This window comes from Saccopteryx bilineata, chromosome 1 (assembly GCF_036850765.1).
Source record: "Saccopteryx bilineata isolate mSacBil1 chromosome 1, mSacBil1_pri_phased_curated, whole genome shotgun sequence".
Lineage (NCBI taxonomy): Eukaryota > Metazoa > Chordata > Mammalia > Chiroptera > Emballonuridae > Saccopteryx > Saccopteryx bilineata.
The window spans coordinates 232,288,045-232,300,049 of NC_089490.1; the positions used below are offsets into that span (position 1 = coordinate 232,288,045).

The window sequence follows — 12,005 nt, forward strand, 5'->3', positions numbered from 1 at the left end:
GGCTGCTGGTCCTGCAGTTCCTGCTCAAGACAATAAGCAGCACGCTAACATGGGATATCCTGAGCTTGGGACATCTGGTGGAGACACAAGGAAAGGTGTCAGTTGAAAGTATCAAACTAGGATGTAGGACCTTCGAGACTTACAGAGTGGAAACCAGTGACATACACATGGCAGTTGAAGTCTTTTCAACAGAAGCGATCAGAGAGATTATGGAAAGAGAGAATCAAGTCTAGAAAGAAGGAAGCAAGGGAAAAACCAGGTGGAATTCTGAATCCTGCCATCGCATAGTTCTGTCCAACTGCCTTTTACCAAAATTCCTGCGAGATTCTCCTAAGGGCTTTCCATTCCCCAAATACCTCTGTCTCACAACCAACAAGTTTGTGTTCTTGTTATAACATCCTCTCACTCAAAAGCCTTAACTAATTCTCTATCACCTACCGACAAGCCCTCAAATCCTTAGCCTTGAGCCTTGCCCAATTTTTCTTTCTACTTCCTCGCACATAAAAATTAGTTTCTGCCAAATTGGTCTTGTCACTGTTCTGTGAACTTTTCCTACCAATTGTATTTTAATTTTCATTTGATCTGCTTTTATCTTTTCTCTATCAAACTCCAGCGTCAGCACAAACTCTAAAAAAAAAGCCATGGCATTTAAGGGCTTTATAACACATGCTCGAGCCTTTTCCAGAGGTTAACTGTAGTTAATTCTTACTCAAATTGCATTAAGTTTCCTAGTTCGGTTCAACTGAGATGTCCAGAAGACCCACAAGAGCAGAGACCCTCAGTGCCATAGCCTTGGAGCCCGGTACTATTTCCAACATGCAAACATTTGCTCAATCAATGAACCCAAGAGTTTCTCACTTAAAAATTGCTTGGTGATTATTTACTAACTGTTTCTGTAATACCCTGGCTCGTAAAGATAGACATAAATGAGGAAGATCTCTGTCTTCAAGAAGGCACGAGGAAGTAGTTTGAGTTTCCTTAGCATCAAGAACAAACTAAAGATTTTAAATGACTTCCAAATAAACCCGTCTGTAGTCCACACTCTGTGTAAAATAGTATTATCACACTTTGTATGCTTATTTCAAAGAACACGTTAAAGACTGTGACCTTATTGGAAATATGGTTATTGTAGACATAATAAATTAAGATAAAGTCATACTAGAGTAACGTGGGCTTATAATCCAACTTGACTTATGTTACTCATATATATATATATACACATATAATGAATATATATGTGCTATTAATATCATTATCAATATTGACTTATCGAAACCATTTGCAAGTTGAAAATGGTGGCTTCTGAATAGGTCAAGGGTGACTTTACCTGTTTCACAAATAAAATATTCTCTATAATACTAAAAATAAAAATGTTAGCTAACTTAAGGCCCCTAACACAGTACAGCTCTTTTTTTTCCTTTTTTTAAGCTAAGAACTCACATGTTGTCATGGATGTTCTTTGCCTTTTCCTGCTTTCTAAATTCCTCTCTGGCGTCTTTCAACTCATGGATTGGTTCAGCTACCCGCAGTGTTGGCTCCAAAGGCTTGTAGCGCTGTTCTAATACTTCGGCAATGTTACGGAAGGGTCCCTGACAAGACAGGATGGGGTAAATATGTTATTACAGAGGATTTCTTTACATTATTATTACATTTTTCTGAACTGAGAAGTGGAGGTAAGCAGAGAGAGACTCTGGCATGTGCCCAACCAGGATCCACCAGGCATGCCCACCAGGGGCATTGCTCCACTGCAATCAGAGCCATTCTAGCACCTGAGGTGGAGGCCATGGAGCCATCCTCAGCACCCGGGCCAACTTTGCTCCAATGGAGCCTTGGCTGCAGGAGGGGAAGAGAGAGACAAAGAAGAAGGAGAGGGAGAGGGGTGAAGCAGATGGGCGCTTCTCCTGTGTACCCTGGTTGGGAATCGAATTGGGACTACCACATGCCGGGCCGACGCTCTACCACTGAGCCAACCGGCCAGGGCTTTCTTTACCATATTATTGGTGACCCAGGCTACTGAATATCTACAAAGTATAGCAAGCTCACTAAATGATTTATTTTTTGTTTTTTTACAGAGACAGAGAGAGAGTCAGAGAGAGGAATAGATAAGTACAGACAGGAATGGAGAGAGATAAGAAGCATCAATCATCAGTTTTTTGTTGCGACACCTTAGTTGTTCATTGATTACTTTATCATATGTGCCTTGACTGCGAACCTTCAGCAGACCAAGTAACCCCTTGCTGGAGCCAGTGATCTTGGGTCCAAGCTGGTGAGCTTTGCTCAAACCAGATGAGTCCGTGCTCAAGCTGGCGACATCGAGGTCTCGAACCTGGGTCTTTCGCGTCCCAGTCCGATGCTCTATCCACTGCACCACTGCCTGGTCAGGCAAATGATTTGTTTTAAGGAACATTTGTTTTTCTCTGAATTAGAAAATATATAATATAAGACTATCACATCTTTAAGAAATGTTCATACAAGTACGAGTTGATTATATGAAATATATATTAGATTAAGCTGAATTTTCCTCACATTAAAAGAGTTTTTATGCCAGAACTGGCAAACTTGTAGTTACAGGCTGCTCTACTTTCAAATTTTAAAAAGCATGTCTCTTCTGATACAATTTTAAAAGAATTTTCTCCCTTTTTAAGTAAAAATATTAGAAACAATTACGAGCATAGCTTTGAAAGAGTGCTCTTATAAATTGGAAAAGGATAGCAAGTGCTGTTTCACTGAAATAAAACGTTTAGGTGAATGCCAGGTCTTATATTTAATTAGTGGCTCTCTAAAACATAGGAGGGCTGTATTTTTAATTTTTTTCTTGAAATTCTAAATTTCATTGCTTAATAACTTTGATACAATAGCAGCCATTCAACCACATAAATGCATAGCAAAGTCCAGAAGCTGCAACTGTGAAGAGTGATATACAACATATCCTACCTTTAAATTAGTAGTTACTTATACTAGTTACTGGAATCCACTGGCTATCTAGTTAATTAGTATCATCAATACAATCAGAAGTGGCTGGAGATTTTGCTGTGTCATTAATTACACATTGTTTTCTTTTTCTCACCACTATTGGGCAGAGAGGTGTGATATCAAACGAACAAAGATTTCTAATCATATTCCTTATCCTTCTTTAAATAGGTTATCCCTAACAAGACACAGCTGGAGTTACTGCTGGCACTGGGGGAAGACGGTGGGCTAATAAAAAGAAATGATTCACGCCTCATTTCTGTTCACTTATGTTTTACATTAATAGAAACCAATAATAGGAACCAGTTACCATAAAAGTCATGGACCGTAAATAACACAAATGGCAAATAAGTATCATCTAGTACTCTTCACAGCTGGACAGGAGGATTGCTATATTTGAAAGGAGTTAATGAATTTTTATTGGAACTTTACTTTTTAAAGATACAGTAACCTGAATCCAAGTTCACAATTAAGATGTGTGTGTATGTGTGTATACACCTTATACACATATACATCCTCATTTTATATATCTTTTGTGATCTATTTTATTTATTATATATAACTACTAATATATATTTATATATCCTTTATATATATAGTGTATTATATATTTGATTATATCTTTATATAAATGTATGTGTGTGTGTATGTGTGTGTGTGTGTGTATACTCTGTATCTTCAAATATACTGTGATATAATAAGAAATATATATGGTATCTGTCTGTCCCTGGTTCCTGGAACAGAGCTCCTAAAACCTTCAGAATTTCGTGAGTGATAGGAGTGTCTTTTCTTATTCATGTCAAGACTACAGCTGAGGTTATGTTAATGAGTGGCTGCCTCAGGAGGAGTCTGGTCATCAGAAAGACCAAGTGATTGGAAGACTAGAACAGCAGCCCCACTCTGATGAGCAGAGGCTAGAAGCACTGAAGTGCCTGCCCTGTGGGGTAGGAGCTCCTGCATGCCACTCCCTTCTGGGTCTCAGTCCTACCTCTCCATCTGGCTGTTCATCGTCATCCTTTATAACAGAGCCATCAGTGTAAATGAAGAGCCCTCCTGAGTTCTGTAAACCTCTCTAGCAAATTCTGAACCCTGAGGATGGCGCTGTGGGAACTCTCAACGGATGCCTGGTCTGGAAGTGGGAAGCATATGAAAGGCCTCCAGGTTGCTCTTGGTGTGTAAAGTGGGAGGGGAGGGGCCTTGTGAACCAGCCCTTTAGCTGTGGGGTCTACACCAACTCCTGGTAGTTGGCTTCAGAACTGGCTTGAATTGTTAACACCAGCTGTTACTCAGAAAATCAGAGAACTGGTCATTGGTGTCAGAAGACCATATTCTGAACATATGCTCCAAAATAAACTGAAAAATTTCCCATTTTGTCTCTCTGCCCCCTTGCTCAAATCCACCCTGCTTGCCACTCTATTTGAGAAATAAGAATTTTCAGCTTCTATCTCTTTTTAAAATAGATAGATTAAAGGTAATTAAGAAATAGATAAAAATAGATTTTTTTATAAAATGAATCAGGGATGAGGAAAAAGAGAAAGTTATCCAGGGGGGAAATCACCTTTATAGATTTTCAGATATTTTTTTACAGTTCCTTCTATAACATAGCATCAATTATCAGTTAATAATATCAGCTACCTGTTAGTTACGAGAGAACAAAAATACACAAGTAAAGGGAACTAAGAACCCAATTATAGAGAATGGAAACACAAAACATCACCAATAATTACAGCAATAATTACTTTCTGATGGCATAGAATGCAGGTAGGTGGTCTTATTGCGAAGCTGATCAAATGGTTGGAGCATGGGGAAGGCATCTCACATCTCAGTACTCATACCCATGTATGGGCTGGTCTTATTCACTTCTAACAAATAGGATATGGGAGAAGCCATGGGATGTCACTTGTGGCATTAGGTCATAAAAAAGCTGTGGCTTCTGTTCCGAGAGCTCCCACTCACTCAGCTGGAAAGCCACTGCCCTGTTTGGGGTAGCTCTGTCAAGAGGCCAAAAGGAGGAGGGACTGAGAAGTGTAAACAACCAACTGTATGAATCACCTTGGGAATGGATCTCCCTACCTTCCTCTTTCTAAGAAATCACTGTTGCCTTGATTGCAACTGCCCGAGAGTTGCTGAGTCAAAGGCAGCCCCCTGAGCTGTGTCTACAACACTGACCCATAGAAACTGTGAGGTACAAAGTGTGTGCTGGTCTAAGCCACCGGCTTCTGGGGTAAATTATAATACAGAACAACATACACAGAGGCAAGCCTCCACGGAGAACTAACAGGAACTTGGCAGTGTGAACCAACATGAACCCGGTTCTGGGCTGTTGCTGCCCGGTGGCGGTTGTCTGCTCCAGTTTAAATCTTGGTGGGATGACAGAATTACTCCTGTCTAGGGATTTCAGGACAGTGACATTCATCACCCAACATATCCCATTCCACCTTTAGCTCTAGGAAGTCATTTGCCAATCCTGCTCTATTCCAATCCATTGTTTGTCTGTTTGTTTCAGGCTTCCTCTAATTCTCCAACTTATAAAATTACGCAAACTTAAGCTGTATTTACAACTGTGTATTTGATAATACATGAGATACTTCCAGAAATAACATGTTATAACAAGTACTGTTATTACACTGTTTTCACACAAAAAGGCTCAATCCTATTCAACAATCCTGTGTGCTAACTTCATAATCAAAACACTCAAGTTCAATGCCAAAGAAATATTTGATCACTTCCTCGGTATATATTTTAAAGATACTTTATATTATTACTTAAAATTAGATCCTACAGAAAAATAATTTTCTCTTTTGGTCACAAAGACAAAGCAAAATTTAAAAAAACACCAATAACAGAAAGAACATAATCATTGAAAGAATTCTTACGCGGGGCCACGAATTACCTGGCATTGTTTCCTATCAATGGGCGGCAGAACGTGGGCCCGAGAGACGGACCGAGCCCTAGTACAAGCCAGCCAACTGCACAGACTGACCGGGTGCTTCAGCGTCACTGGAGGTCTTGGATGTGTCAAAGGCTTGGCCTTCCGTAGCTGCAGCTCCCATGGGTCAGGGTCCTTTCTGAATGGAGAATTGTATATGCCCGGGATCTAAAGGAAACAGAATTTTGATTTTTTATATTTAATTTTTACATGAAGTCAATGGAAGATAAAGTTGGACTATACAATTTTTCATACTGTTTGAGGTCTATTTTCAGCCACAACTCTAGTTCTGAACTGGAGGTGAAGTTTGGATTTATCAGTGAAGATTAAGAATCCTTAAGCACGGACAGAAGACCCAGGTTCGAAACCCTGAGGTCGTCAGCTTGAGTGCAGGCTCATCTGGTTTGAGCAAGGCTCACCAGCTTGAGCCCAAGGTCGCTGGCTCGAGCAAGGGGTCATTCAGATTGCTATATCACCCCCTCCCCCCATCAGGGCACATATGAAAAAGCAACCGCCGGTTGGCTCAGCAGTAGAGCGTCGGCCTAGCGTGCGGAGGACCCTGGTTCGATTCCCGGCCAGGGCACACAGGAGAAGAGCCCATTTGCTTCTCCACCCCTCCGCCGCACTTTCCTCTCTGTCTCTCTCTTCCCCTCCCGCAGCCAAGGCTCCATTGGAGCAAAGATGGCCTGGGCGCTGGGGATGGCTCTGTGGCCTCTGCCTCAGGCGCTAGAGTGGCTCTGGTCGCAACATGGCGACACCCAGGATGGGCAGAGTATCACCCTCTGTTGGGCAGAGCATCGCCCCTGGTGGGCGTGCCGGGTGAATCCCAGTCGGGCGCATGCGGGAGTCTGACTGTCTCTCCCTGTTTCCAGCTTCAGAAAAAAGAAAAAAAAAAGCAACCGATGAGCAACTAAGATGCCGCAACGAAGAGTTGATGCTTCTCATCTCTCTCCCTTCCTGCCTATCTGTCCCTCTCTGTCTCTCTCTCTGTTCTGTCACACATACACACACACACACACACACACACACAAAATCCTCACGCGTGGTCTCCACTCCATACCAGCCACGACGAAATTATTCATGGTTGAAGACGAAACGTGCTAAAAACTACTGAGCTATAGTTTCTATCTGCCACATGGGGTATATTTTATATAACTATACTTAAGAAAAAAAATAGAAGGAACTTAAGCCATTCATTTTGTATTCTAACCATTAACTACAGGTATGCATGTGTAACTATATATATCTACTCACACAGACCCAAATATGCAAGGCTTGAACCAGTTTCAGGTACAAAGTATGTACTCAACAAACATTTGATTGTCTGAATAATTACACAATGTTACATAATGACAGTTATTTTAAGTTCTTTAAAATAATAATCAAAGTGGATATATAGATAGGTAAATAGGTAGATAGATAGATGATAGTCAAAATAATATCCTGAGCTTTGAATTCACATAGTTCAGTGATATAATTCTGTAGTGTCATGTTACTCTTGCTGTTTACCATTGACTTTGTCACATTGCGTTAAAACAGTTGACTTACTTAGCATAGCCCTTGCTATGCAACAGAGGTTCAACAGATGTACGTATGACAATTGGTAAATTCAAGTTTAACCAATGTCCGTTTTCTGAAAATTCAGTGGGTGTTTGAGTATAGCACCGTATTTTGATACTCTTTTCATATACATAAATGCATATTCGTCAGGAGAAATTACATTTCAGAGGCTAGTGTGACTTGTTTGGCTGCTATGTGGACACTCTAGTAATGTGAAGAATGTATCCATTAAACCTTTCTGTTTTTCCTGAAAATGTGCTTTTCTTTTATGCTACCATCATATCCATAAATATTTCTGCTTTCTATATTTCCCTCATGGAATTAGCAGCTCCAAAGAATTATGATTAATTAGGATAGTTGTCTTTGAAAAACTACCCTAGAAAATTTTCTATTGCCAGCCTCACACTTAAGTAAGTGTTAACCTCTGTCTAATATCACCATCTCAGGCTAAATTGTGTCCTATCCCACGATTCTCCGTGTGTGTGTCTGTCTTTCCCAAGCAAGCAGCTGGAGCATGGGGACTCTGTGTTAGGTATTTCTGTGTCCCCAGTGCCTAGCAGAGTGCTTGTCACATAGTAAACACTAAACACGATGCTAAATACTCATCTAGAATAACAACGCATCATTCAGAAATGCCCTGACGCCTCCATCTCACTATGGTTCTCCAAAGGCACATCAATATTCTTAGTGAAATGTTTGAGTTTATTTCAAAATATTACTGATTTCTTTCAAAGCAGTTACAGATCATACCCTTTCTATCTTTCTTAACATGTCAGTTTTAATTTGCTTTTGAGCACATTGTGATTTAGAACTAATTTATCACAGACCCACCTGAGCCCCTCCAACTCAACTTTTCCTGTTATAATTGGGAACAGAATTTCATCAAAGTTAATGTACATATATTTACATATTTAAAAATGCTTTAAACTGGCTTTTGAGGTTTTTTTTACCCCTATACAATTTATACAAGAAAAGAACAATGTTGAAAATGTTATAGACAATTGTATACACCATTTATAAGGTCACTATAACACTGAATATAGAGCAAGGTGGATATACAAACAGATAGTTTAATGACCTTAAGAAAAGAAAAAATATATAATACCTTTCAGTGGACAGTAACTTTTAAGTGGATGGTAATTTTCAAGATGATTTTTAGGGTGATTTTTTACAATAAGAATGTATCCATAGTAATGAGAAAAAAACCCAATAACTATTCTATTAAAAAGGCTATTCTGACACAAAGTACAATTAAATCTACATCAGTTGATGTCAGATATATAAGAAAACTCCATTCTGTTTCGTGATAATCTCATTAAAGGAAGTCTTGTTAGGATAGTGTTTCCGCAAGCTTACAAATTAAAATAGTAAAATATGTACAGTTTAATTAGATTATAATTCATGACTTAAAATATCTGTCTACCTGAGTAACTGCTACCAGCTATTAATTTCACCCCCGTTAGAAATCTTCCTTCATCCCTTTCTCCATCTGCATGCACATGTGTACACAGGCTAGATGGGAAATGCAAATAGGTCAGCAGACACGATAGCTTCCTTAAATTATATTTTGCAACCTATATGGAGACCTCCTCATGTGTATTCCCCTTGCAATTTAAATCAAGTATAGATATAAAGTATATTTTAATTGAATTTAAAATGTATCATTTAAAATCTTCAAGGATTCACTAGTTTAGAAATTAAGTTAATGCATTTGCAAACAATGTCCAATGAAGACAGCCCAACCCTCCTGCAACCCCACAAACGCCCTATTTATTTAGATGGAGACAGTATCTGTCCACTTTATTATTATTATTTAAGTAAACAGAACAACCTTAACCTATGATTGTCTCAGTTGCTCTCCATAATTTGTAAGCCACTTGTGAATCATGGCTTGCGCGGCTGATTTTTTTTTTCAAACTATGACTATGAGTCACAAAAGACGAAGTTAACCCTAAGGGACGATGACATACTTTTCGGTTTTTGCATTTTTCACAACTTAGAAGGGCGGCTGCCAAGCTGGCTTGTGGGACCTCATTCTTGGCAATAATTTTCTAGAGTGACCAACACTATGGGGAAATCTGTGCTAACTGCTTAAAAAAAAAGCCTACAACTGAGTTATTTGCAGTACTGTCGTGCTAACATTCAACTCAATAAGACCCAAGAATTCTCAGGAGAGGACTCTGCTAATAGCTTCTCACTGACCTCCCCACATCAGGCCCGGCTGCCGACCAGCGGCCCAGCGGAGAGGCCAGCAATGAGGTGTGAAAGCACTGATTTTTTTTAAAAAGCTATGATTCTGACTCGTCAAAAGGAAAATAAAAAAGGAGAAAAAAGGCAATGAGTTATATAATAGATATATGTTTTTTTTCTTGAATTCCCCCTTTCAGATCCTCCATCATGGGAAGTTAAGCATGACTTGGAATATTAATTATGTCAGCTTGAGCAGCGAGCAAACCTACCATTTGCTACCCAGTCACCCTTAGCATTACATTAATATTTTGAACCATTCCATATTTCTAACGACCTATCAGTTGGCTCTTTTCTCCCTGGTTTCTATTCTTATATGTGAGGATAATATATGGGAAAGTACTTTAATAACGCAATTGATTTGAAAAAAAATAGACATGTTTTTTGTATTTGGACCATCTACTGTTTTATTTCAAAATGATTTTATGGTCATTTTCCCCTCCTTTGCTGACCTTTATTTTGTAATTGCCTGGGGGACTTATGTCTGATTCCTTTCCCCCCTTCTCTTTGTTATTGAGGTTTATTTTTAAAACAAGTTTCTGTAAAATAAAAAGAACTTGGAACAGGATTGTGCACACCTATAATTCCCAAAGTAGATTTATTCATTGGTGTTTCAATTTCCTATTTCACCCTGTGAGAGATAATAATTTCTCATGATATCAAAGTAACTGCTTATTCCGGGAGATTTCCACTTCAACATCTGCAAATGTCAGGTGCACAGCAAAAAGGCGTCATCAGTGGCCACAAAAGTGGAGCAAAATTAAAAAGCATTTTCTTGCTCCATGATTCAGAATTTGTGAGCGCGGTGAGAGAGTGAGAGTTCTAATATGTTTGGGTTCTAAGATTTTGTAAAAAAAAAAAAAAGCTTTTAAGAAACAAGACCCTAAAATAAAATAAAAAATAAGACACTGAGCAAGCACCGAAGTGTAGTAAAGTCTCTAATAAGAGGAGGAGGAAAAGCAGGCCAGAGAAGTGTGAATGAAACATTTGCTGAGGTAGGGACTGCTGAATCAACACTGTCCAGTACACTTCATCATAATTATCAGGACACAGAAGGGCCATGGGGATTTATAAAAACCCCACTCAGCAAATAATTGCCCTGCTGTTAGGAGACAGTCAGAGTGTTAACACACTGTCACAGCCCAGCGTTTAGTAAGATATTCTCCATTCAATTACCCTGGCGGAACGCTAACAGGAAACATGGTCGTTTCTCAGCTGGGGTGGTCCGTCCAGCTCCACGGGCCTCTCAGACAATGGCCGGGCTAACCCTCATGGCCCAGCTCACCATGAGGAACGAGAAGATCCGGAAAACGCTAGCGAATCACATGGATACATTTGGTCTAGCACTTATCTATGTAAAGCAAGAATTAAAATTTTTTTAAAAAAGGAAACAAAATGATTACTGGTTACTGATGCTTTTTCTCTTTTACTTCAGTGAAGAAGCATCATTTTTAAATGGTTAGGGTCAAATTCTAGAGGGGTCTTGTCGAGTTCAGACGTAGCTGGCTTAAGTTTATAAAGTGATTTTCATAAATCAATATCTTAACCACTGTTATCATGTGTTAATGTAGTGTCACAAAATGTCCATTAAATTGAAGACATTTAAATAAGATACTAGTCTCCATGAACTAATTCAATTCAGTCAAGCATCTACTCACTTAGCAACACTGCTGGGTCGAAGGTGGGTGCAGAGACGAACCAAGTGCTCAGTCCACCATGCCCTTCTCAGGGCTGGGACAGGGGGGTTAAGAGAATGATTCTGTGACCAACAATAACATAACCTGCTTGCAGTAAGTGTCCTATACTAATTGTTATAAAAAGAGGTGTAGACTGAAGGCTATGGGAAAGCAAATATGCTTTAGAAACTTCCAGGGAAAGTATCTGAATTTGCGCTAAGACAGGTAGGATTCTAGTGATAAGAAAAAGAGAGAGACTCTAGGCTGAAGGAAGAGTAAGAATAGACATAGAAGGGGAGGGCACAGGGCTGCTGTTCCGTGAACATCAGGTTGACCAGCTGACGCCTGAGGCTCACCCCAGAGATGAGCTTGGGAAGATAAACTGAGGCCAAAGCTCAGAAGTCAGCAGGATGGCACTGAATTCTACACATGACGGAGTCTCTTGATTTTCACATTGTCCTTTAGAAGGCGAACTCAGGGGAGAGTCTAAAGCATGCCCTGCTGGTCTAGGGAAACTGACAGAAACAGACTCCTCAGAAACTCAGGTGGAAACACACTCCGAAGAGACAGAACAGGCTTCAGAATCAGACTTGAAGACCAGGAATGGAAATCAACAAGGAGGA

General features: G+C 39.7%; 1 protein-coding gene across 1 annotated transcript in view; it reads right to left on the reverse strand.

Moving 5' to 3' along the window:
- SPATA17 (spermatogenesis associated 17) overlaps positions 1-12,005 on the reverse strand; it is a 106,339-nt gene that overhangs the window by 32,092 nt on the left and 62,242 nt on the right. Inside the window, exons 7-8 of the mRNA XM_066253512.1 lie at positions 5,864-6,067; positions 1,441-1,589 (exon numbers count right to left, since the gene is read on the reverse strand). Coding sequence (XP_066109609.1) covers positions 1,441-1,589; positions 5,864-6,067 — 353 coding nt within the window. The remainder of the gene's footprint in view (positions 1-1,440; positions 1,590-5,863; positions 6,068-12,005) is intronic.